Raw genomic sequence first — 27,020 nt, 5'->3', positions numbered from 1 at the left:
GACTCCTCCTGCCTTACTTATCAATTTCTCTATATAAGTCTGTTAGAGGCTTAACACTGATCCAATAGTTTGTCAGCAGTTTCTTAAACACCTTTTCTGAGCCTCAGTAGCGTTTTCATACTAGCAGATATTACAAAAGACTAGAATATTTTAAATAAAAAATATAAAACATCGCTAGTCATCACTAGAAAACACAATCTCTTTAGTGTTAATGCAGTCAACCCAAGGGATCCTTCTTAGACTACAGTTTAAGACTATCCCAAGATACTTGTAGTTTTTAACTTCTTGTATTTATTTGTTCTCCATTAATAAAAGTAGGGGTGAATAATGGTTTCTTTCTAAATTTTCCTTTTGTTCTTTCATGTCTCTACTTTCAGCTGTTGACCCAGCCAGCTGAGTCTCAGGAGGAGATCACGGCCCGTCACCACATTGCAGAGCAACTTGAGCGTCGTTTTATCCCGCGTTCGCTCTGCAAAAGCTCTCTGTTTGCTGAGTTCAGCAATGAGCTCAAGATCCTGAAAGAGGCCGTGCACAGTGGTTCTGGTTAGAACTGGCTTTGTCAATATAAAACACCTATAAAACAAAAGAATCTCTAAATTTTTATGATGACTTTTTTTTTTTCATTTTATTTCAGCATACCAGGGAAAGACTTCCATTAGTACTGTTGGCACATCCACCTCTGCATACAGGTTAAGTCTGGCCACCATGTCTCGCTCCAACACTGGTACAGGAACCGTTTGGGAGCAGGAGAGCCAGCCTTCACGCCAGCCCTCACAGGACACACTCAGTCGCACCGATGAGGAGGAGGAGGAAAGTATGTGATTCTTCTTCTTCTTTGGTTTCAGCTGATTGTTCTAGTTCAAAAACAAAATCAAAGTAATTTATCAATTACTCACTCTCATGTCATACTGAACATACTGGTTGCCAAGAGTGCATCACAATTTTTTTTTATTCAATAAACTTTAAAAGGGGTAGTCCAGATTGTGATTTTTAAGGCTTGCTTTTGTTTATGAGATGCAAAGCAATGTGTGCTCATGCTTCATTTATAGAAAATCTGGTTATTTTTTCATATACCTTACTTATAGCTACTTAGCTAACATGAAAACGACTTTCATATTTCCTAGTTCCTCTAAAAGGCCCGCCCTCAAGTGGCTCTGATTGATCAGTTAACTAAATGTGCTGTGATTTGCGGATTAGCTCCACGTCACCAGGAAACCATCACACTTTTGCGCTGTGTAAATACGGTCAGTCAGAGTAGCTCTTAGCTGTATCAGTTTGAGCCTGAATCAGACAGAAAATGACACAAAGGACACAGTTGAACCTCACACCTGCTCTCTGAAATAAAATCTGACAAGTGTCTTTCATATATGCTCGGTTTATAAGCATGTGCAAGTAATATGAAACATTCACATTTTTTGCAAGTTGGTTATTTGAGATATATAATACACGGAAAGCAGCTGCATAGAAAGACACTGCAGCGCTTGTGAAGATTAGGGCTGTTTACAGCAGTTCGATGGATAAAAATGAATTTGTAGCTAAATTGTTAACGGTGCCAAACAGCATTTCCCGTTGTTTACGTCCTCGCTACAACAATCCGTTAATGCTAGAAACTCTACATGTAATAGATCAATTTTAACAAATAAAAAGGTTTAGATTAACACAAAGAGTCATTTATAGTAATTGTCATTTTTAGGGGTGTCATTGTTTTTATCATTATTGTGTTATCAGTATGAATTTCAAGATTTCATTTTGAATTCTTCTGTAAACTTGTCTGATATGGATATTAGTACTAGTATTTTGGCATTTTGAAATCATGTAATGTCTTATAAATGTAAGCATGATACTAAGTTGTATATTTTTCTACAACTCTTAGAAAAGTTTTTTCTCTCAAATAAATACAGAAAAGTTAAAGTCGCCATGAAATCAAAATTTAGTCTTCTTTTAATTAAATACCATAACTTGGTAACACTTTATTTTGATGGTGCATTTGAGTATAATTAGACTTTTTGTTTATTATCTGTTGATACCGCTCCTTCCACAGACATTTAACTGACTATAAAAAACTAAGAAGTACATGTAAACTTACACTAACCCTAACCCCAACCTAACAGTCTACTTGTAATCTAATGGGAATTAGTTGGCATGTGAGATGCAATGTAACTTAAATTCAACAAATTGACCATCAAAATAAAGTGTGACCCATAACTTTCATTCCCCCTCAAAATGACTTTTCTTCGCTTGTGGAATTCCTTTAGGGCAGTGTGTGTCTCGTTTCTGCTCTGAATTTTTCCATTCATCAATCTTTCTTCATTTTGCTAGCAACGCCTGTCTTTCAGAAATTCAATTGGTTCCCAAACAATGAAATCCTGCACCACCCTACATTTTTTTCTCTCATTTCAGGACCATTTCACATGGATGTATGCCACGATAGCAGGCAAAAGGACAATTTTAACTTCCGTTTCATGGCGATTTTAATGTTTTTGGTCTTGCAGACTGTATTTGCTATGCACAGTGAATAAACTTAATATAATACTTTTAGCATGTATAGTGCATCAGGAAAGTATTCATAGTGCTTCACTTTTTCCACATGTTTTAATGTTACAGCCTTATTCCAAACTGGATTTAATTCATTTATTTTCTCACAATTCTACACACAATACCCCAGGGGTAGGGAACCTGTGGCTCTTTTACCAAAAATATGTGGCTCTCCAGCTGTTTCTCTTCAAAAATATTTTAAAGTAAAAAAAAGTTATAGCCATCACTAGAAATCAGTTTCCTATTGAAAATACAAATACAGTTACCTTTTTATTGTATGTTTTTTTTACAGAAAAATAAATAAGAACTTAGTTTACAATAAAATAATTTTTTTAATGCAACTTACTTTTTTATGGTAACCTCACGCACGTAAATTCATACAAGACCATTGAGTTATTGATCACCTCCCAGACTAGGGCCCATCTCCCCTGCTCAGTCAGTTTAGATGGCCGGCCAGCTCTAGGAAGAGTCCTGGTGGTTCCAAACATCTTCCACTTACAGATGATGATGGCCACTGTGCTCATTGGAACTTTCAGAGCAGCAGAAATTGTTCTGTAACCTTCCCCAGCCTTGTGCCTCGAGACAATCCTGTCTTGAAGGTCTACAGACAATTCCTTTGTCTTCATACTTGGTTTGTGCTTTGGCATGCACTGTCAACCCTGGGACCTTATATAGATGAGTGTCAAATCATGTCCAATGAACTTAATTTACCACAGCTAAACTCCAATTAAGCTGCTGAAACATCTCAAGAATGATCAGTGGAAACAGAATGTACCTGAGCTCAATTTAGAGCTTCATGGCAAAGGCTGTAAATACTTATGTACATGTGATTTTTCAGGTTTTTTATTTCATTTTTATTTAATTTAAAAAAAAAAAAAAATTTATTTTTTTTCACATTGTCATCAAGGGGTATTGTTTGAAGAATTATGAGGAAATAAATTATTTAATCCATTTTGGAATAAAGCTGTAACAAAAAATGTGGGAAAAAGTGAAGCGCTTTGAACACTTTCCGGATGTACTGTAAACCTTTGCTATCTGATTTGTAGGCTTCTTAAAAAAACAGCTCAATATTTAATGACATTTCCTTTAACAAAAGAATTTTCTTCCAATGTTATTGAAAGTGAGCCATATAAACTCGTCCTCTGTCTTTTTCAGATGACTCCATTAGCATTCCCAGCGTGGTAAGTGAGCACGAAGCTTTTCTCCCCAGACTCATTTCCCAGCGGCGTTTCTCCAGTCACGCCACAGGCTCTGCCGCCAGTCAGCCCGAACCAGGCATGAGCACCATGCTGCCCAGCCACAGGTAAACAAACACGCCAAAACTACACAAACGCACTCTATAACATCCTAATTTATCCAGCCTTACCTTATCTTTCCCTTTAAGAGGGGGCTGATCTACAGCTGGGGGGGTTGCATGTCTATCTTTTTACTCCCCTAATCTTGTTTCCTGCCCAATTCTACAGCGAACCCAATGTGCTAGATGAATCCCAGGGGCTTCTGGAGGAGGGTAACCTGTCTAGGTACAGTGTCACGGCCCTGTCTGTGCAGTGTCTCACCGTCTGTGTGCCGGGGCTGGGCCTGCCTTCCCTGTTCATCACATCCAACTTGACTTCTCACTAGGACCTCTTTCTCTTCTCATCCTTTCCAAATCACTTTCTGCCTGTCTTTCTCTCTCTCTCTTGGCTAGGGACAATGATGCCCGTCTTCGTGTTCTCACTCTGTGGTACTCATGTCATCCTCCAGTGAGCCTCATGGTGTCATGGTGTCCACTCATGTTTCAGGCTTTATGCTGCTCAAATTGGAGTTCCTCTTTTTGGGGGCCAATCTGTGGGGCTGGGGAGCTTGGTCTAGCAGGAGTAAAGTAGACAATCGGATGTTAAAAATCTCACTAAATGTATTTACCAAAAAACGGCTAAGTACTTTTTCAGTGGTTACCTGCTATACCAGCTCCTCTATTCCCCTTTGTTTCTTTGTGGATGACATTGCAGGTTCTGACCTGCGATTCATGCTTTCTGATTCGTCCCTGTGTTTGATTGGTGGAGTGCATTAGGACTAATGGGGATTTGTGGAAGGGACACATTTCCTCTTAACTCTCCCATTTATCAGGAGGATTTAACAGGGATTGTGTTCAGCTCTCGGAGCAGTTTGAGCTCATCGGCTTGTGTTTGTGTGTCTGTGCTTTGGCTTTATTGTGCAGGGTTGCCAGTGTGCAGAGTGAACCGGGACAGCAGAATCTGCTCATTCAGCCTCCCCTCGGTCGTAAGCGAGGACTTAGGCAGGTGAGATCTTAAAACATACAGTCGAAGTCAGAATTATTAGCCCCCCCTGTTTTTTTTAAATACTTCCCAAATGATGTTTAACAGAGCAAGGAAATTTTCACAGTATGTCTGATAATATTTTTTCTTCTGGAGAAAGTCTTATTTGTTTTATTTCGGCTAAAATAAAATAAGTTTTTAATTTTTTAAATACCATTTAAGTTCAATATTATTAGCCCCTTTAAGCTATGTTTTTTTTGATAGTCTACAGAACAAACCATCGTTATACAATAATTTGCCTAATTACCCTAATCTGCCTAGTTAACCTAATTAACCTAGTTAAGCCTTTAAATGTCACTTTAAGCTGTATAGATGTGTCTTGAAAAATATTTAGTCAAATATTATTTACTGTCATTATGGCAAAGATAAAATAAATCAGTTATTAGAAATGAGTTATTAAAACTATAATGTTTGGAAAAAAGTGAAAAAAATCTTATCTTCGCTAAGCAAAAATTGGGGAAAAAAATAAACAGGAGGGCTAATAATTATGACTTTAACTCTATCTACAGGTTTACGATATTATTATTTCTTTGAATCTTTTATTTATTTATTTTTTTGCTATTTAATATAAAACTATTTTTTTTGACACATTTTTAAACGTAATAGTTTTAATAAGTAATTTCTTTTGTCTTTGCCATGATGACAAGACATAATATTTTACTGGGTATTTTTCAAGATACCAGTATTCAATACTAGCATTCAATTTAAACATTTTTGTGCTGTTGGGGTTGTTTCAAAACAAGCGAATTGACCCAAAATTGTTTTAAAACAAATTTTAAACATATTTCATTCCAGCCAAACTAAAAGAAATGACTTTCTCCAGAAAAAAATCAATAAATAAATATGGTAAAAATGTCCTTGCTTTGTTAAACATCACATCTCAAATACACAAAAAAGAAAATTAAAATATCAAAGGAGGGCTATTAAAAATATTAATAAGTATATTGTCTCAAGTCATGAATTTAAGTCACTGTTTTATCTTGTAGCTTCGCCGCCCCCTGCTGTCTATACAGAGAGTACAGGACGAGTCTCGTGGACGTCAGGGAGCCAGACTCTCCACAACCCGCAGGAGCATTCAGCCGAAGAATAAACCACTGGACAGAGGTGCATGCTCTTTCTATGACTACCAATATAATTAGTAATAATGCTAATGTGCACAGCATTTAAGCCCGTGAGACCAGATCATTGTGTCCCACTTAATACTTAATGAATAATTCACCAAAAAAAGAAAATTTACTCACTATTTACGCTCTTTCAAACTTTTATTCTTTCTTCTGCTGAACACAAAATAAGATTTATTGAAGATAGCTGAAAACCTAACCATTGACTAACCAATGACTTTGAAAAAAACTAAGTCAAAGGTTTCCAGCATTCTTCAAAATTAATTCATTCGTTCATTTATTTATTTTCCTTCTGCTTAGTCCCTTATTTATCAGCGGTCACCACAGTGGAATGAACTACCAACTATATGCATATGTTTTATGTAGCGGATACCCAGGAAACACCCATACACTGTCATTCACACACGCACTCATACACTACAGCCAATTTAGTTTTTCCGTTCACCTATACCACATGTCTTTAGACTGTGGGGGAAACTAGAGCACCCGGAGAAAATCCATGCCAACACGGGGAGAACTTGCAAAAGTCCACATGGAAAAGTCAAATGGCTCAGCTGGGACTTGAACCAACGACCTTCTTGCTGTGAGCCGACAGTGTTAACCACTGGGCCGCCCCTATTCTTCAAAATATCTAAAAAATAAAGTGACTGGACTACAGTTGCACTTGCACTGAGAACTGTTTGACCATACTGTGGATTAAAGCTAATCATATTGTAAATAATGTTCAATTTATTACAGGGACGGACAGTGGCGCCCACAGAATATTTTCTTAGGGGCGGCCAGAAGAGGCCACAGCAAATCTTGGGGTGTCAAACAAAAAAATATGAATTAATTCTTTCATTTTCTTTTCGCTTAGTCCCTTTATTAATCCGGGATCGCCACAGCGGAATGAACCGCCAACTTTTCCAGCATGTTTTTACGCAGCGAATGCCCTTCCAGCCGCAACCCATCTCTAGGAAACATCCACACGCACTCATTCACACTCATACACTACTGAAAATTTTGCCTACCCAATTCACCTGTACCACATGTCTTTGGACTGTGGGAGAAACCAGAGCACCCCGAGGAAACCCAAGTGAACGCAGGGAGAACATGCAAACTCCCCACAGAAACACCAACTGACCCAGCCGAGGCTCAAACCATATAAACTTTTCAATTATTTTTTACATATTTTTTTGTATAGCATACAGTATATGCCATGTCTAAAATTAATGAAGATTAATGAATGAGTTAATGCAACAAACAAATGAACAAACTGAACAAAAGGCACACACATACACACACACACACACTCTCTCTCTCTCTCTCACTTACTCACTATACGAACTCTAATAATAACATTTATCCATATTACTTTTTGAGCTACATTATTATTAATACAGCTTCTTCTATTGATGTACCTTGAGGTAAAAATAGAATTGGGATTGGGCCTAAGAGTCAACCATGTAAACAGCGATTTTTGATTAATTAAGGTCATAATCGAACAGAAATCAGATTAAGACATGTAGAATATGCCGATTTTAGTGGCATTATTGAAGTGCAGTACAGACATGGAAACACCACAATCAAACTACCTCTGTCGTGTAGGATTTTTGCCACATTTTGCGACAAGATAGTCAGGGCTGTTTGACATTATTTCCTGCACCTACCGAGTCAAAGAAGGACCACAGACACACACATAATGAAATGCGGAGGTTTTTCCCCATATGATTCTCGATATCAAATACCTTTAAAACAACACTCTTCCAGCAGTTCATACTCGCATCTAATACCTCATTTGTCATGGGGGGCATGCATGAAATGTTCCTGAATGAAAGTGAAAGTGTTAAACTGCAGTTAAAGTCGACAAGTTAAGAATGAAACACCCAAAAGAACATGAAACTCTGGGGGAAATGTGGATAGCGCTGTGACGGAATGATGTTAATCGAATTATGTGCTATAACATGTAAAACGGGATCATGAAAGGAACATTCAAAAAGCAGCTCAAAAACACCTTAATCCTGTTATTGTCTTATTCAGATTAAGGCAAATAATTTGATTACTGATGTCCATGTGAACTTAGTTAATGTGTTGAGAAAGTTAGATTAGAAGCCATGCATTGCATTTAATTCATCTAGTTTTACATGTTATATAAGGACAGTGACAGTCATAGAATTTCCAGTATTTAAACTTTAGTGGATGGTTGTGACAATGCAATTTTCATTCCCAGGAAATTGCATCAGCTATGTAACAATGAACACATTGAATGTAATGTACAGTAAGTCTCTTTAGCTAAAAGTGTCATGATGTAATGCAGAGGAGGTTCAGAGAGACTTACGAATCTGTAATCTTTCCTTCAGCACACGGTGACCAAAAGAGGTCAGTCACTTTTACTGAGACCCAGCAGGAAGCAGCATCCAGATCGCCTACTGACACTACAAGCCCCAGCAGCGGCCTACCAACAGCTACAGAGACAGGGAGAGTGAGCCAAGCTGGAGGGCGGTACTCTCCATCCCAAGCAGAGTCCTCATCACCTGGCATCAAAACTGCCCAGAACAAACCCCCATGGCCTCAGGTCTGATTTTACCCTAGAGGACACATTGTTCATACTGAAGCCTGTTTGTTATGCACACACATAATGCCATCAGAATGTATTTAGAAATTAGTCCTCAAAGTAAAATTGTTGCGCTAAATAAATATATTTTGACCTTTATTAATTTATAATATAAAAGTTGCTTCACTTTAAATGAAAATAAAAAGTCAGAATTTATTATCTTATATATATATATATATATATATATATATATATATATATATATATATATATATATATATATATGAGATAATAAATTCTGACTTTTTATTTTCATTTAAAGTGAAGCAACTTTTATATTATAATTTAAGATATATATATATATATAAAAAAAAAATAAAAAATAAAAAAAAAATATATATATATATATACACACACACACACATACATATATGTATATGTATGTATATATACATATATAATATGATATAATATAATATAATATAATATAAGTTATATTAATATATATATGTTAATATCTCACAGTTCTTAATTTATACCACAAATGTTTGCTTTTTTTTTTTTTTTTTACAATTTCGAGTTGACTTCTTTTTATTGGTAAAAAAAATGTTAATTATTTTTTTTGCAAAAGATTTTTGTGAAAAAGGGGGCACAAAATGTGAGATATAAACTTTGTAAAGACATCTAATAACAATTCCTTCAACTGTCTCGAGACATTCAAAGTCCTGAAAAGGAACCAAAAACACTGTCAAAACTGATTGTACATTTGATACCAAGCCTTTAATTGTCATTCATAATGGATTTATAAAGCATGAATAGTCCTCACTTTAGATTAGGTCACAAAACTGCATGAAGTTGAGTCAATAAAGCATTTATTAACATACATGGTAACCATTACTATATGCCTAAATCATAAGATTCATAAACGTTAATTTCAATAGTTTATTAATCATTTACTAACTCATTCTGAATGACCTTGAAAACATCCAACTACTCTTAAATACAAGTGGTTTGTAAATAATGCAATACTTCATTTAGTACTGAAAAATCAACCAGTCACAAAATATGAAAGTATAATTATTGAGCAGATTATAAATGTGGTTATAAATCAAGAATTGAGCATTTGTAGCTGCAGTTATAAACTGCTTACTAACATTTATTAATGTAGAATTAAGGCTTAAAAAAATGAATTCACTAGATGCTAATGCTTAATAAATGATTCATAGTGTGTTATTATAAAATGTTACCGATAACCGATTGTTTTTACTGGATTTTTTTGTCACAAAAGTGTTTGTATGATTAGATGAGCCACTGAAGTCACATGGAAAGTTTCCTTGACTTTGAATATCTCTGTAATTCTGCTGTCTATGGAGGAAGAGGAAGCTCTCTGATTTTATGTAAAATATCATACTATGTTCTAAAGTAGCAATTAGTTCATAAAAATCCTAATTTTAGTTTTTCAACATTTCAAATCAACATTTTTATAAATTTACCATTTAAGTATACTATTTAAAGATAGATAAATAGTAAGTCAAATTTATTGTGAGTTAAGAACATCATGAAGCTCTGAGGAGGCTGAATTTTGAGATGAAAATGTATCTTTTTTTTCGTATTCTGCGGTGGACACAAGCTTCCACACTCATTTTTAAAAACTTTTACATAAACCGTAACTTTCATGGCGCTACATATGCTGGAGTATGAACTACAAAGGTGCTTGATTTGAAATGAATGCTGCTTTAAAAACTCCTTGACCGTCCTTGCATTTGCTGTTCATGAAACTATGGGAACTGTGATTAAAGTAATTGGTTAAATTAAACCATTTTAGGTAAAACACAAAACTCTATATTTAAAATGTTATTATTTTCTGACTGTAATGTAGACATCAAGTCTCTCAAACTGAATGTTTACCTCTGAACTCGACATAACACTTACAAAAACCTGCTCTGTTCTGGCTGTAGGCTTCTCAGTTTGAGGGTAAAGAAAGGAAAGATCAGGGGAGTGTAAGGAGCAGTCTGTCCCCGACCCCTTCAGCCGCCTCCAGCTCCACCTCTAGATCCTGTTCCCCTCTCCCTCCACCCCTCCCCCTTCTGAGCACCCCATCCCGCCTGGCCCCATCCCAGATCCGTGAAAGCCCAGAGGATGAGGAGACCACTGGGCTTCTGCAGAACACAGACTCATCCCCTAGTTTAGGAGAGGAGCGCGGCACAGAGAACCCACTCCTGACATCCCTGCTCACACCCCACGTCCTCTCCGCACTGCCCCTGTCCCCTGTTGACCTGGATCTGGATGAGTCTCATGTCTGACCGTGTCCAGCTGTGCTAGTGGAAAAAGGTAATGGCAGGGGCTTGGAACCTGTGATCAGATTTATGGAATAATGTGAAGCCTTTTTGTCAACTATAATAGAAAGTAAAGAGTTCAACAAGGGGTATGTGATGGCAATTTTTCAACAGCATGGTGTGGTATGGCTCACAGTGTACAGAACCTCTATACTAAACTGATACTAAAATGTGATGTGCAAACACTGCAGCTCACTGATTGGCCAACCTGCCATATTGAAGGCATAGAATGTAAAAAATGCCACTGCAACAAAGAAAACATTCATATTTCGTTGATTATTGTTGCTAAAATTTATCAAATATAGTCAGGTTTGGTGCTGTACCAATTAGCCAGACTGTAGGAATACATTTAGAGTACTATAGACTACCAAAAGTCGTAACCAATCAAGCAGAAGAGAGAAAAAAACTGTCTGGGGAACAAAATGTGGATTGTGGTTAGTCAAACTGAACCTGAAATTCCACAGCGAGAATCTTGACAACATTTATGTTTGTTCCTACATTTTCTGTCAAGTAAGTGAAATAGTAATCTGTTACTGCTGCACATATGTATCTTCTACCACCTTTTTCTGTGGTTTAGAAAGCATAAACATGCTGTTCTTTACATCTAAATATCCGCAGTATTTGATCTGGAATTAAATAGTTTATCCGATAAACTGTCTGCTCCATTGTTGTGTTTGTTTGTGTCACATTTACAATTGTCACAGTTGTAGATGTGGCGCTACTGTAAAAATATTTCTGAATATCCAGTTTGAAGCGTTCTAAACTGCAGTGGAAAAGCAAACTGGGTTGAGTCATGCTGAGCTGAATCATACCACACTATGCCAAAATGCCATTAGTTCATTTCTGGGGCCAGTTGCATACTTTTTTTTCAATACTGGAAATAGGATAGCTTTTTAAAATGAGTTACTAAAAGATTGAGAGATTTAATTTCAACTAAAAAAAGCAAGACTAATAAGCTATTGGCCAATTCTCAGAAATAAGCTGTCACTTGGGTTATACCTCTTTTTAAAGGTACACATTTTTGTGCTCGAAGTGTTCATATTAATAGCTAAAGAATCCGTACTGGTTCCTTAAGGGCCCATATTGTACCTTAAAGACATTAAATGGCACCTATGATGAAAATCATCTTTTGGAAGCTGTTTGGACAGAACTCTGTGCAGGTATAGTGTGTCCACAGTCATATTGGAGTGATATAAAGACAATAAGTCTCTTTAAAATAGGACGTTAAAATAGGATCCAAATTCCTCCCATTTTGAGGCCCACCGCAACATGACGTAGGAGTGCAGTTTCCCCCGCACAACAAATTGATTGACAAACGCATATTAACATGTCTCTGAATTAATGTGTATAATCATATCAACAAGACAGGACGTGCGCAAAGCAACTGGAATTAAAAGATCTGTTCAGCTCTCTGTGATCATCAATCATCATCAAATGTGATCAAGAATGAGTTTTACAAGTTTAAAACGTTTTTTAAACAGTGCATGTTTGTAATGAACAGCGATTTTACTGTCTTTACTCTATCACGACAGCTGCATGACAGTACAATTATAAAAGAAGAAGCTCTAATTCCAGTTTGTGGAAGTTAAATCAGGTTTATTTTGTACATTAACATAGCGGATATCCATACAGCAGTGGATATTAACGTGTATTGTGTCACATTTGCCATGCAAAAAGTGCTAAATTAAACGTACACCCTGTGTGTGCGAGTGAACTTTGCAATGACATTGTGTGTGACTCATCGAAAGGCTTGAATTAACTCCACAACAAATACATCAAATAATCATTGGGAAAGTTCTTACTGTAGTATTTCTCACAAAAGTTACGTGAGATCTGCTTGCTTCATGTCTGTCTCTGTGCTGTTTATCTGACACAGCCAAGGCGGAGATTGAGGCACACTCTGAAAGGCACGTGGGAACGGTGAGTGGGGAGAACTAGCATTAAAGGCACAGGCAACAAAAACAGCTAGACTGTGTTCAGAGCAGAAAATTCCAATATTCTGAAAGATATAATTAATAATTTGATGGGTGTTTTGAGATGAAACTTTACAAACACATTCTGGAGACAAAAAAAAAACTTATCTTAAATCTTGAAAAAGGGGTCAAACAAGTGCCCTTTAATACATAAAAAGTTAAACAAGTGTACTTTTTTCACAGGGTACCACCCGAGTGACTACCTTTTGTATCTTAATTTCAAAGAGTGTATTTGGTCAAACTAGCCCTTAAAATGGTGCGTATGCAGCTAGCCCCAGGAGAACCACAATTCTTCAGTTTTATTTCAACAATAATCAAACACACCTCAACAAGCTCCTTGAGGTTTGAGTGTTACTGAAAAGCTATATAGGGACATCCTTTGCAATGACTAGACGCATTTATGAAGCACAGTGCATAATTCTACCCACCAACTGAAAGCTGGTAAATGTGTGCTGTGTCGTACAATCTTTAGTGAGATCATTCATGTCATTTTAAAGCAAATATTGCAAGCCACATATACAATACAGCAGTCAATTCCCTGATGTTTAATTGTGTGTATGTCGATACCATGGTAATCCCACCATTTCAGCATCAACATATGCATTAATTTTGACCAAAGTATTATTATAGTGACCAAAAGCTCATTATGGTCAACAAGTTTTAACTAAACCACTATTGACTGAGTATTTATTCATGATTGTTTACAGAATAGGGATCGTTCACTCAAAGCTGTAAATTCATTTCATTTACTCATCATTTACTCATTCTAAACCTGTTTGACTTTCTTTATTCTGTTGAACACAAAAGACAATAGAGCACTTCCACATTATTCACAGGAGTTACGTTCTAAAGATAACCTTTATTAGGCAAAATCCGCAAAATAGGCAGCTTTATTTTTTATAATTATTATAGATGTTTTAAGGCTGTAAAACCCCTTACTACACATGTTGTTCATTTTTCACAGACAGGCATTAACATTTTCAAACTTTTCTCAATTGTTTAAACACTCTCATAATTCAAACCTTTGTAGAAAAATAAGTCCACTGTTATAGAATGAAACCAAAGATCAAAACCATTTGATATTCATTTATTTATTTCATATTAGCGCCCTATAGCCGTGTAACTTCTACCTTGCTTTAGCATGTCCACAACTTTTTTGTGCGAAGGTTAGGATCTACTTTTGAGTGCTACCGCAGGTGCCTTTGATGGTGCAAAATGTTTCGTCGACATTCTGGGGAGAAAACTTCCAAACATACAGTACAGCACAGACTTACACTGCTAGCGATCGAAGATTTCTGTAAATTTGGCAAGCTTAACGCATTCTGTACTGTACAGGAGACACGGCACGGAGGAGATTGATTGACAATGGTCTACAGCCAGTCAGGACACAGAACACAATGCGCTGTAGAAAAAAAACATGTCAAATTGTACGAAATATTCCATAAAAGTGCAAGGTTGTGAAAAGAGATAGAGAGTGATCGCTATATTCTGCAAACCTGTAACAATTGGCTTACATAGTATTTGTTTTTCATACTATGGAAGTCAATGGTTACCAGTGGTGGGGAGGTAACTTTGGAAATGTAATATATTACTCATTATAAATTACCCTATTTAAAATGTAATAAATAGTGTACCTTTTTAATTACTTATAAAAAAAGTAACTGATTACATCTGATTACTTTTAAATTTCTAATGAATATTTTCAACTAAATCATTTTCAAGCATTTATACCAAGCAAGTGGGACCTTAAAGTAGCCCTCCGATTTACTGTTAGAATTTCAAAATCTTTCATCACTTGAATTAAGATTATATTAATTTAATCAATCAATCAATCAATCAATTATATCTTGGTGATCAATAAAACTGTCAATGAAACATAAAGGATAATTGTTCAGTTCAGTTATTTACTATAAATAATATGTTGTACCAAACAGAAACAAATTATAGTATATAACAGCAAAAACATAAAATCCAATAAAACCAGGTGTTACACATTTAAAATACTATAGTGATTTATAGTAAAGGGAACTATTTAGGATTAAGCATTATATTGTATATATATGTGTGTGTGTGTGTGTATATATATATATATATATATATATATATATATATATATATATATATATATATATATATATATATATATATATATATGTATATATATATATAACTCTTCATTAATAAATTACACTACATAATGTAGTATCATTAGTAACGATCATGAACTAATAGTTATTACCATAATATACTTTAACCTTTACTACAGTAAACCATTTATATAGACCTCCTCTCCCTCAGTCATCTTTCCATCAAGCAAATTTCTCGTGTCAGCCTATTTAGTTGGCGACCTCACAGTGAAAGGTGGCAGTAACGCACTAAAAGGTTTATTGTCTACCACTGAAAAACAGGAAGAAGAAGAAGAAATAGTCATTCTCACCATCATATGAATTTACTTTTATCAGCTAGACACTGGCCTCACAGCTCTGTGAATGTCAGTGCTGTCACTTATTAATTCGGGATCGGTAAATGTAGATTGTGTTGACGCTATTTCACTAATAAAATAGCTTTGCTACTGAAAAGCTTTTTGATTTAGAAAGTATCGACGCTCCTGCCACGCTACTGAGAAATGTAGTAAGATAGTAGCGTCACTACTTGTAGCGTCACTACTTGCAGCTCTCAGACTGGTTGTAGTAGCCTAATGCTTTCAGCGGCAGAGAGGATTAAACTAACTGCTAGACATGGTGTGCCACAATCAAACCGTAAAACCAGTCAAAGCCATCAGAATAGCACCGCTTTAATAAATGGCCTTAGCAGATAATATCAAAGCAGATAATATCAAATATCTTAGCAGACATATCAAAAACAAACAAAGATTATTACTATTCAACATATTTAGATGTTAACCCATATTTGATCTTTAACATTTTCATAAGTAACTGTAATTTAATTACACATTTTATTTCTCAGTAACTGTAACAAATTACTTTTACTTTTATTTTGTAATTAATTACGTAACACCCTTACATGTAACTAGTTACCCCCCAACACTGATGGTTACAGGTTTTTTCATTTTTCTTTTGTGTTTAACCCAAGAAAGAAATTCGTAAAAGTTGAGGGTAAATTTTCATTTTTGGGTGAACTATCCCTTTAAAGTGTTACCATCCCATCATCCCATCTTGCAGTATTTTACTGTATGACTTTTTTCTATTACAGTTTATTTTAACATTAAGAATATTTTAGTTTATTATGTTTTTTTTTCTTAATAGTTGTTTTTTTCTAGCAAGATCTGGCAACACCAGTGAGTAGAGATGTATCTCCCCTGTGTTTTCTTACCTCTTATAGGAGAGAAACGATACACAACGAAATATGTCATTAACAACTAGTCGTTCAGTTTGTATGAATGCGATTATTACTACCTGCAATTTTTATGTATTGATGTGGTTAAATGTAACTACCACTAAATATTACTGACAGGATTAAACACGAAAATATGAATTGACTGCTGAATATCATAATAATAATATCAAATATTAACGACAACAGAATTTTAATATGTAATTATTATGTGTGTGTGTGTGTGTTCTACATATTTGTCATCTATTAAATTATTTATTTAGAGGATTATATAGAAATGAGATATTCAGAATATTACAAATGCTTTATTTTCAGTAAAAAAGAAGCTTGTATTATATTGATGCAAAGTTTGTTGCCAAATATTTGTTTGCAAAGACGAATTCAAAGCACCCGCCAAACGTCAGAGGAAAGAAAATACTGTTTTTAAATACTATAAATACATATAAATATATTTCAATAGAAATATTCTAAGCATCTACTGTTGTCCTGACTATTTTCTTGTTTATTCTTTGACATAATTCAGCTTTTTTTTTTATCTGTCAGTATCATTTTGTCCCGCAGAAACTTCACTAATGTTTCTGCATAAAGTTTGATGTTGATACTGTAACTTGAGTATCCAGGATGTTAAGGCTCAGCTATTTTTATGTTTCTGTGTCGCTGCTTTGTGCATTTGTTGTTTTTCGTCTAATGTGCAGATATCTGTTAGATTTATTCAATAATAAATTATTTAATCATGGCTTGTTGGTTTCTCATAATCATTATAATTATAAAATGAAATATGTTTTGGTTTTGTTTCAGCATTATGAAAGAAACATTTACGCAACATTATTTTTAACTAGATTAACACTTTTATATGCATCTTTTCACAAGTGTTACATGACAACAGTGGCTTTGGGAGCTGCAGTGCAAATTTTGAAGTCAATTTACAAGTGAAAATTCATCTCTATAAACAACAAAAACACAAATACAAAAAGGAACATTACTAACTTCTGGCCTGGCATGCATATTACAGGTTTTTTCATGGATCTGTCTTAATGAGACTCGTTCCAATTGTAGGTGATTTTTAAAAATAACAAACCTTTCTGTTTTTGCATATATTGCTGCCCCAATACTTCCTTTCTCAAATAATTGTAAATATTCTGACTACAGTTCATTTTTTATGGATTCCATGATTTCATATTAACACATTGGCAGTCGTTTGTTTACAACTGGTTGATTCGGCAAAATATTTCTGCTTTAAAGGTGCAGTATGTAAGTTTGACACCCAGTGGTTGACTTAGGTATTGCATTCCTGGATCAAAACAAACGCAAGCACAGGTTGCCAGATTGAGGACCAACAGGAGCGAGTCTGACTATGGAGCCTAAAGGCTGATTTAAGCTGTCTTCTAAATAAAAGAAATGTTACACGATAGAAGGAATATTTCCCATAGTTAAAGGAGTTTTTGTCCTAACCAACTCCTTGAATTGATATATTAGAAACGGCTTCTATTTCTTGCAGCTGAACAACAGAAAACTGACAATGATCACCTCAGGTACACCTCATGTGCTTTATTCCGTGTTAAAAGCTAATAATGTGAGTTTGAATGCCATTTTACATGACATTTATTGCCATACTACTGAAAGCAGCAGCAGATCTTGAAAATGAAATAAACTGTTTGAAATTGAACTTTAGAAAACCTCAAAACCAACACATATCAGTGATGCAGCATCTACATTTTATAATGTTAAAGAGTTTTAATATGTATTAATTAGATTATAAACCTTACCATTTGTTAAGGTGCAGTGAGTGCACATATATTCTGTGCTTTTAAATGGCTGTATTTAAATATGTCGTGCTGCGTCTAGTGCAAACAGCCAAATTGTGCTCGTCACGTATCGTGTTGTTAGGACACAGAGTTACAATGTAACCTGCTCACCTAATGTTTACATTTATAATATTTATATTATTTGCTAATTATTAACCTTGTGTGGAACTCTGAATCTGCGTCTCAGTTCGGAGTCTGCTACTGTCCACCAGAGGTCGCATTTTGGTTACGGATGCATACTTTGAGAACCTTCCTAACTGACTGAATGAACGAAAAATGCTGTTTCCAACAAGGCAACCTGGGGTGCTGAAAAATAATTGGCTAAACTGGCAGTGGGCGGGTTAAAAGAACCAAAACAAAGACAGCGTTCCAGCACATAACAGGCATTTTCAAAGCAGGTTCTCTGACTTCAGCATTGTTTTTCAGATAAACAAGAATGATCACTTTGCATGTTTCTTAAATATCTCCAAATATATTATGGTATTTTATAAGAGTCAAAAACTTACATACAACACCTTAAACAATTTTATTTTTTTGCAAAGTATTGATACAGTCTGTCCTTACACAGCACTTTAAAAAGCTGTAGTTTGGAAACTTGTTTAGGGATAAATAACTCACTATTTTGTCTTTGTATCGTTCAAAAATAAAGCTCAGCACGAAAGTAATCTAAATGTAATCCAAAAATAGTCCGATTACATAACAATAACGCCCTCGGGCGTCAGCTTCAACTCTGTCCATTCACTTTGAATATATTAGGAACTGATTAAGCACCTATGGAAGCTTTAGCCAATCAGATCGCTGTATGCAAAAACACCAGCTCAGACAGTGACCTATTGCTGACTAATTTCATTGGCTGACGCTGCTATGAAGATCGCGTCAGCCCCAACTTCAGACACGCCCTCTGTCAAGCGTAGAAGCTGAGGCCCCGTGTGAATGGGGCGTAAATGTGTAATCTAGAGTATTACTTTTCTGACTGAAAAAGAGCTAGACAGATGATGGCAATGCAAAATCGTTTATTAGTAGAAAACAGGCAATTTGGAATGTAAGATTACCAGAGGATGGCAAGCTTTAACATTTAATCTAAAAAACGTATTAGTATCTATTTTCATGCTAACAGTACTTATCTTTTAGCAACAAAAATCTTATGTACTTATTCAACAGATAGCAGTATTTAATATTTATTTGTACATATTTTACATGAGGACAAGTAACTGTTGCTACTAATAACAAATTTGACTTCTATGAGGATCACAATGGCAGTAGCTCGATCACAATTCGTTAATTCTCCAAAATATTTCTGTTATATATATATTTTTTAAGTATTATTATTGTCCATATATTACACTTTTTTTATCTGATGTTTGGAAACAAAAAACATAATAATAATAATTATTTAAAAAAATAATTTACTATTTTATCTTTGTATCGTTTAAATTTAAAGGTCACCACAAAGTTAATCTGAATATAATCCAAAAGTAGTCAGTCGAAGTTACGTTACCATAAATGTGTAATCTATTTATATAGATTATAGAGTATTATATTTTACTATTATTAATGTATTACAGACTACAGATTTTGTCATGTAATTTGTAATCACTGAAAACAATTCATAAGTAATCTAAACAACACTGTTGACTAGTATCCATTTAAATTTAGATTAGTGCGTTTATGTTTACATTTTAGACTATGGTATATATTATTAGATTTGCACACCTATTAAATATTATTATTATTATTATCATAATTTTATTTTATTATTTAAAACGTTTATTCTATTAAAATTTTAAATTGAACACTTAAATTCTACTTCTTTGCCTTTTAGACCAGTCATACCATAAGATAAGCAAACAAACGCTGTTGTGATTAGTTGCTAGTTGCTATTAAATACTAGTACCCAATAAAAAGTAGTTTATATCTTATTGACGGATCCTCATAGAAGTCAATGACAAAAACATTGTACAGTTTCTTAGCAGAAAAATAAAGTAGCTACTACTGAAATAAATATTAATATCTAATGAATAAGTAATAGTATGATGAATAATAACTAGTATCTAACAAAAATCAATAGTGACTATCGGATACCAACTTACAGCACATGAATAAGTACTATTAGTATTAACTAACAAACAGGTACTAGTGTCTATTGAATAATACCTAATACATAATCGGTACTGAAGTTTAAAGTTTCTGATAAAAAAAAAAAGTTACTGTCTTTTAAAACTAATGAATGAGTACTGCTCAATAGAAAAGATGCTACCCTCATTAAAAAAAATGTTATGGTAATCCATGGTAAATAATGTAGCATTTTTGAATCCTAATAAACATTACATTATACTGTATATTTTATACTTATACTTTACTTTTTACTACAATAAATTGAGGTGTATTATAATATAAATTATAAAATTATATATATAATATATCATGTTGTATAAAACTGTTACATCCTTAATCCTAGACGACCCTGTAAAATAAAGTGGGGGCTGTCCGGGATATTTGACTTCACGTTTTTGGTGTTTAAATAAAAAATTTAAAAACAAAAAATATATATAACAACAATTAACTAATTAATTAAATCATTCATTAATTACTTAAAGTATTTTATTATAGTATGGTTCAAAAAACACTATAGGATTTACTATAAATTACTGTAATGTGAGTAGAGGCTTAAAAAATAGACATTAGCATGAAAGCAGAAACTAGTGTTTAATAAATTAAATGTTAAAGGGGTAGTTCACCCAAAAAAAAGAAAATTCTCATAACCTATTTCAGTTTCTTTCTTCAGTTGAACACAAAAATAGATATTTTTAAAAATTGCTGTTAGCTGGAACCCACTGACTTCTATAGTAAACGTTTTTTTCTTACTATGGAAGCCGATTCTTAAAAATATTTTGATTTGTGTTCAACAAAAGAAAGAAACACGTAGTTTTAAAACCGCGTGAGATAGAGAGTAAATGAGATCATTATCATTTGTGGATGAACTATCCCTTTTAAAAATGCCTTGCCATATGAGTTTTGAGTATGTGTACGAGATTTACTTGTTGGCCAGAAATGTCTCGAGGACTTTAAAGAGCCTTTCTTCTCTAGCAGCGGCTTCTCTTTCCCTCCTCTCCTCTCTTTCTCTGTAGTCTCTTTCCTGCCGCTCTTCTCTAGCTAGCATGTCTTTCTCCCAGCGCTCCTCTCGGGCAAACATTTCCCGCTCTCTTCTCTCCTCTCTCTCCAGCACCAGTCTCTCTCTGATTTCTTCTCTCTCCGCAGCTCTTCGATCTCTTTCGGCTTCTCTCTCCAGAGCGCGTCGGTCTCTCTCGTCTTCTCTGGCGGCAGACCGTCGGTCTCTCTCGTCTTCTCTCTCTGCCGCTTGCCTTTCTCTCTCTTCCTGCCTCTTCTCCAATTCTTGCAGGGCCGTCAGCCAATCCGCTTGCTTCCTTTGCTTGGTGGGAGGAGCATCCGGGGCCGGTATGGTCACGCGGACGGGTGTGATGATGTGGGTGATTGGGTTCTCGCTGTTCAGCGCTCCATCCATCACTGAATACCACTTCCAGGTCGCAGATGCTGACTCTCCATCCGCTGTACGAAGGCTTTTGAGGTCCTGCAAAAAATCGTTACAGGTATTTTAAAGGGACAGTTAACCCAAAAATGAACTCAAGTAGACTTTTATGAATTTTACAAAACACAAAAAAATGATGTTCTGAAATTTTTTTAAATGCTGCCATTAGCTCTTTCTATTCACCTATTTTTATGAACATTTTGGATTATCAGAAAAAATATGCTTGATGGAAATGCCTAGATGTGCATACATTTCAAAAACGTGCATAACTGAGTAGAGAATTTTTTATTCAATAAGAAAAACGAGCATAAACTATGATAGAAACACTTTTACTGTATAAATTCTTATATTAGCAATAAAAAGTGATGTGATCTTCATATAAGAGATCATGTGATGATGAAAATGGGTGCGATGGACTGCATTAATGGATAAACCAGTGGGCTGACCTGATCACATTAGCCATGTTTCCATCCAAAGATGTGAATTAAACTTATGCTCAAAACTAGAAAATCACATAAGAGACTTGTGCATAAAGAAGTGTTTCTATCCAATGAGTCGAAGAGAACAAAATCGTCACTGCCTGATTAACTGGTGCCAGATATCAAAAGTAAAACTGGAATTTGCTGCGGTAGGAGAAGTTGCGAGAATCTTTTTCTTTATTATTAAATGACTTGCACCTCAGAAAACAATGTCTTCATGCAATGAACACATGGTGGCGTTTAAAGGTGTAAGACACGGAGCAGATGATCTTGACTCTGGAGGCAATCAATAATATAATCACACTAATACCTAAACGGTTAAGGCATTTTAAGAATGACCAAAACAACATTTCAGGGGCCTCATGTATCAACGCTGCGTACGCACAAAAACTTTGCGTACGCCAGGTTTCACGCTCAGAATCGCTCACGTTTGGATTTACTAACAATGAACTGAACGTGGGAATGTGAGCAGCTTCACGGCAGCTTTATGGCTGGCGTACACACATTTTTTGTGCGTGTCTGTTTTATTTCCATTGGCGACTCTTAGAGGCAGTTGTGTTAAATTGCTCTCCACAAAGTGTCTGAGCCTTGCAATGGCAGCTGTATGAGACGGGTTCATCTAGCAGGTATATAAGGTTTCCATACCATACAATTGTTGACCAGCTAAACATTAAAGCACAATTTGCAGCGGTCGCCTGTTTTCCCAATGTAATCTGAGCTATCTACTGCACACACATTGCTATAAAGACACTATCTGAAGATGAATTTGCATACGTGAATCAGAAACATTTCCATTCAATAAATGTGCAAATAAAATATGATGCACAAACTTATTAATGATTCCTACTTGTCTTTCTCGTGATAAATAGTTGGCAAAATCTGATATGTAGCGGGGAAATAAAGAAGAAAGAGTTCATCAGACGCTGGATTCGAACCGAGTTCATGCTCGAACGTGTAAAACATGTTGACCTGCGTCTTACGAGCTGCGCTACTGAAACTGTTAAGGGTGGTGCAACATTTTACACCTATAAACCACACTATTTCTTTTTTAATTCCTTCAGTGCGATGTTCAGACCCAACTGTGTTAACCGCATCAGCTAAACTGTCCCACTCTATTTTTTTCTTTTGTTGTTAATTCCAGAGAACAAACTTGCAAATAACAGCGCTTTTCTCCGGTCTACCTCTGAAAGGAGCACCTCCAATTCACATTCTGTTTAAAGTTTCTCTTTTTGCTTGCTTTTGCCATTGCTTTTTCGTTGGGTTTTGCCAAAGTAGAGTCATTAGCATATTCATACGGGGGAGGAGGCAGGGAGGGGTTTTGTGCTCGTGCATGTTGCGCTCAGTTTCACGTTCATTCGGATGTACAAAAGAATATGCGTGGAACTCGGCGTACGCAGTGTTTCATACATCTGAATTTTTTCTGCGTACACACATTTACAGCTTTGTGCATACGCAATGTTTTAGTATGATTTCCAAGCAAGTCTTCGTACATGAGGCCCCAGATGTTTTACAGTATGCTTAACCGCAGGTTTGTCCATTCAAACACATACTGGAACAGCTATTGTAAAATATCTGAAATGTTGTTTAGATCCTGTTAAAATGCATTAACTAAAGCCTGCCGTAATAGTGGTTCATTAATATTTTTATTAGAATAATGTTACCTCCAAGGCATTACCTCTTGAGCATCTCCGCTCGTAAAGAGCGCCTCACGTCTCCAAACTCCACTACAAGTTTTTTGCATGTCGCCATTGTCTTCTGCAGCACAAGTAATGAATTATATACAGTTGGAGTCAGAATTATTAACCCCTCTGAATTATTACCCCCATTTATTTTTTTGCCCAATTTCTGTTTCACATTGCTAAACATAATAGTTTATTAATAGTATTTTATCTTTGCCATGATGACAGCAATTAATATTTTACTGGATCTTTTTCAAGACACTTCTTTACAGCTTAAAGTTACATTTAAAGGCTTAACTAGGTTAATAAGGTCAACTAGGTAAGTTAGGGTAATTAGGCAAGTTATTGTATAACAATGGTTTGTTCTGTAGTCTATCGAAATAAATATAGCTTAAAGGGGCTAATAATTTTGACCTTAAAATGGATTTAAAAACTGCTTTTATTCTAGCTAAATAAAACAAATAAGAAATTTGTTAAGACAAATTATAGAAGACAAAATATTATAGACATACTGTGAAAAAATTCTTGCTCTATTAAACATCATTTGAGAAATATTTAAAAAAGAAAAAAAAAATCAAAGAGGGCTAATAACTCTGACTTCAACTGTAAGAAAACTGACGCAGCTTCTCTCACCGCAGCAAATTCCGTTTTTCATTTTTATATTTGGTGCCAGTTTATCAAGAACTGATGATTGTCTTTTTGACTCATTGGATAGAATTATTTATTTTTATTAAAAATCTTTCATGTGATTATTCTAGTTTTACACATATATTTAATTTGCTTCTTTTAAATGCAAATGCAAGTATTGACAACCATAATAAAAGCAAAAATTAGTCAATGGCTGATTTGTTTTTTTTACGTTATTCAGAATGTATTCCTAACTTTGTGTTTAACTGAAGAAAAAAATTAAATGGGTTTGGAAGAGGTTTTGGGTCAATAAATGTCTTCAAAAAGAGACTCAACTATTTAGTCTCCACTTTCCTTACTAATATGCAATTCCCTCTCTGACTCCTCCACTAACTAAACAAAAAAAAATTACTAATGTTTTGCTTCTTACACTGTCTTTACACACCTGATACTTGACTACAGCTCTTATTCATTGTTGCTCTTATAGTTGTGTAAATTGCTTCCTTGTCCTCATTTGTAAGTCGCTTTGGATAAAAGAGTCTGCTAAATGACTAAATGTAAATGTAAAGGCTGACAATGTGATTAAAAAAAACATTAATTGCATTGATGGGGTAATGAAATATTCGAAATATCTAGAGCACAGGTGTCAAACTCAGTTCCAATAGGGCCGCAGCTCTGCACAGTTTAGTTCCAACCCTAATTAAACACACCTGATCAAACTAATTGAGTCCTTCAGGCTTGTTTGAAACCTACAGGTAAGTGTGTTGGAGCAGGGTTGGAACTAAAATGTGCAGGGCTTCAGCCCTCCAGGAATTGAGTTTGACACCCCTGATCTAGAGGTTCATTATAGTAATAATGTTGATGAATTATGTTAGCCTCAGCACTATAAAAATGTTTTTATTACTATAAAATCATTTCAGCAAAAAAAAAAAATTATTTTAATAAGACATTAACTTTCCTTTCAACTTAAATGTACACATATTTTAAATGTCATTATTATTTGATTTTTTTTGTCACAAACGTATTTGGTTTGAAAAATAATGTATTAAATTGATTATATTAAAGGGGAACTATTTTGCAAAAATAACTTTTATAAGGGGTTTAAACACATCTGTGTGACATGAGTGAGCAGCAGCAGTTAGCTATTATGCTGCGTTCACATCAGATGCGGATAAAGCGTCTTGCGTGAGTGATTTACATTTTAGGTCAATGCAAAGACACGAATAGATATCCTGCGACATGAATGAGTTGATTGTTTAGTTCAACGCGAGTTGATTGTTTAGTTGTGATTGTGGTGCACGTATCACGCGAATCACCCAAGTTGGAAAATCTGAACTTTGCTCCGCATTAAGCAATCAGGAGCTTTCTCTGGTAGGGGCGTTATTATGACGTAGCGCCTGTTGTTAGCGTCCTCTTGCCGAAACCGGACAACAGCTCATCAAACTGGGCTCAGCTCAATCAGAAACACAGATGAAAGCCTCCATCACCTACTCATAGAGCTGGGTGCACCTCTGAAAGGATCTTGTGGACTCAGACACAGTGCCAAATGAATATATACACTGTTTTTAGCATTCCTAAAGCACATAAACACAGGTATTATCTCAATAAAATCCATAAATAAATTCACCAAGCAGACATAAGCCCAGGCCATGACGTGAATCCGTGTCTATTGTGAAGTGATTTTTATGCACAAATGAAGCTATAAAACTGAAAATGTCCATGCGTCTATTTACGTTTGAATAGCCTTTGGTGTGAACACATAATTAGAGTTTTAAATCTGCCACTATGTTAATGCATAGGCGTTTATAGCTCCACCCTCTTTTGGGGGTCTTTTTGATCATCTCATTTAAATTTAAAGTGACAGTCACCAAAACCGCACAATGTGGATCAAAGCCTAATGGGTTGTTTTTAAAGAGTCCTAAAACATTAATTGTGTGGTATTTTGAGCAGAAACTTAACATACACACCAGAGACTTAATTTACATCTTATAAAAAAGGGCATAATAGGTCACCTTTAAAGAATCTCTGAAGATGTCTGAATGCATGAATGAAACAATTCACCTTATACTTCTGTTTTAGATTCTCCCATTTCTTTCGAACCCACGTAGGTGCCACTTTCCCTTGCAGTTGTTTCTCTTTCACATACAACCTGTAGATTGAAAGCATCAAGTAAGACGAATGAAAGATATTAGTTTTCAGTAAAACAAGGACAGCTTTGACTCACTCGTATGCTTTAATGGCTGCATTTCTCCTGCCAGTAAACAGACTGTTGTTAGTGACTCTCCACACAATCAGATCTGCCGTGTTGGCATCAGTCCCTAAATGCACAGAGATGACTGGTAAATATACAGTTACTTGAAAATAGAATGAATTACATGGATAAAAACACGACGTGCTTCATAAGCATGCGGTTATTACTGGTGAAGTATTACGTGCAGGAAGCATCGTTAAACATATAAGTCTACTCATTGAGGGACACGTTTGGACGTTTTGAAAACTGTCAACTTACATTTAAAAATCATTTCCTCTGAGCCCATTTTAGTTTAGTGATTTGTTTGGCATTGTTTTCTTCTGTCCTTTTCCCACTAGTGTGGATTTAGAATGAAGACAGCGCATTACTGCCCTCTGTCGATAGATGGTGAAGTACAAGAAACTTTTATTCAGTTGTTGTCTTCCGTGACTTAGGTAAAACAAAATTCTCTAGCTTAATATATTA

The 27,020-nt window shown here is 35.2% G+C and overlaps 2 protein-coding genes across 15 annotated transcripts in view; one reads left to right on the top strand and one right to left on the bottom strand.

The window, feature by feature from the left end:
* The window catches only part of unc80 (unc-80 homolog (C. elegans)), a 120,729-nt gene extending 108,095 nt beyond the window's left edge, over positions 1-12,634 (top strand). For 10 of the 14 annotated variants that reach the window (XM_087256934.1, XM_087256929.1, XM_087256925.1 and 7 more), the window contains 8 exons: positions 378-543; positions 635-814; positions 3,691-3,838; positions 3,999-4,055; positions 4,733-4,814; positions 5,837-5,954; positions 8,311-8,525; positions 10,463-12,634. In XM_087256934.1, coding sequence (XP_087113060.1) covers positions 378-543; positions 635-814; positions 3,691-3,838; positions 3,999-4,055; positions 4,733-4,814; positions 5,837-5,954; positions 8,311-8,525; positions 10,463-10,807 — 1,311 coding nt within the window. In that variant the 3' untranslated portion in view covers positions 10,808-12,634. The remainder of the gene's footprint in view (positions 1-377; positions 544-634; positions 815-3,690; positions 3,839-3,998; positions 4,056-4,732; positions 4,815-5,836; positions 5,955-8,310; positions 8,526-10,462) is intronic. The other 4 variants (XM_087256935.1, XM_087256932.1, XM_087256930.1 and 1 more) reach the window with 1 other exon arrangement.
* A 6,334-nt stretch (positions 12,635-18,968) lies between these two features.
* si:ch73-193c12.2 lies at positions 18,969-26,881 on the bottom strand. The gene is made up of 4 exons (XM_087256939.1): positions 26,814-26,881; positions 26,529-26,622; positions 26,366-26,453; positions 18,969-21,561 (listed from the first exon to the last, which is right to left on the bottom strand). Exons 1-4 carry the CDS (start codon positions 26,839-26,841, stop codon positions 21,007-21,009), a joined length of 765 nt encoding a protein of 254 aa, XP_087113065.1. The 5' UTR covers positions 26,842-26,881; the 3' UTR covers positions 18,969-21,006.
* Between the last annotated feature and the right edge of the window lie 139 nt (positions 26,882-27,020).

Source organism: Danio rerio, chromosome 6 (assembly GCF_052040795.2).
Source record: "Danio rerio strain M-AB ecotype USA chromosome 6, GRCz13ab, whole genome shotgun sequence".
NCBI lineage: Eukaryota > Metazoa > Chordata > Actinopteri > Cypriniformes > Danionidae > Danio > Danio rerio.
The sequence above is the reverse complement of the archived record's forward strand: the minus strand, read 5'-3'. Positions and strand labels throughout refer to the sequence as shown.

Bases quoted from the DNA above. Each gene is read 5' to 3' on its own strand.
- si:ch73-193c12.2 (XM_087256939.1), bottom strand. From the start codon at position 26,841: ATGGGCTCAGAGGAAATGATTTTTAAAT. The intron at 26,623-26,813 runs GTAAGTTGACAG...CTGTGCATTTAG, and splicing joins AGAGGAAATGATTTTTAAAT to GGACTGATGCCAACACGGCA. The intron at 21,562-26,365 runs GTGAATTGTTTC...GATTTTTTGCAG, and splicing joins ATCTAAAACAGAAGTATAAG to GACCTCAAAAGCCTTCGTAC.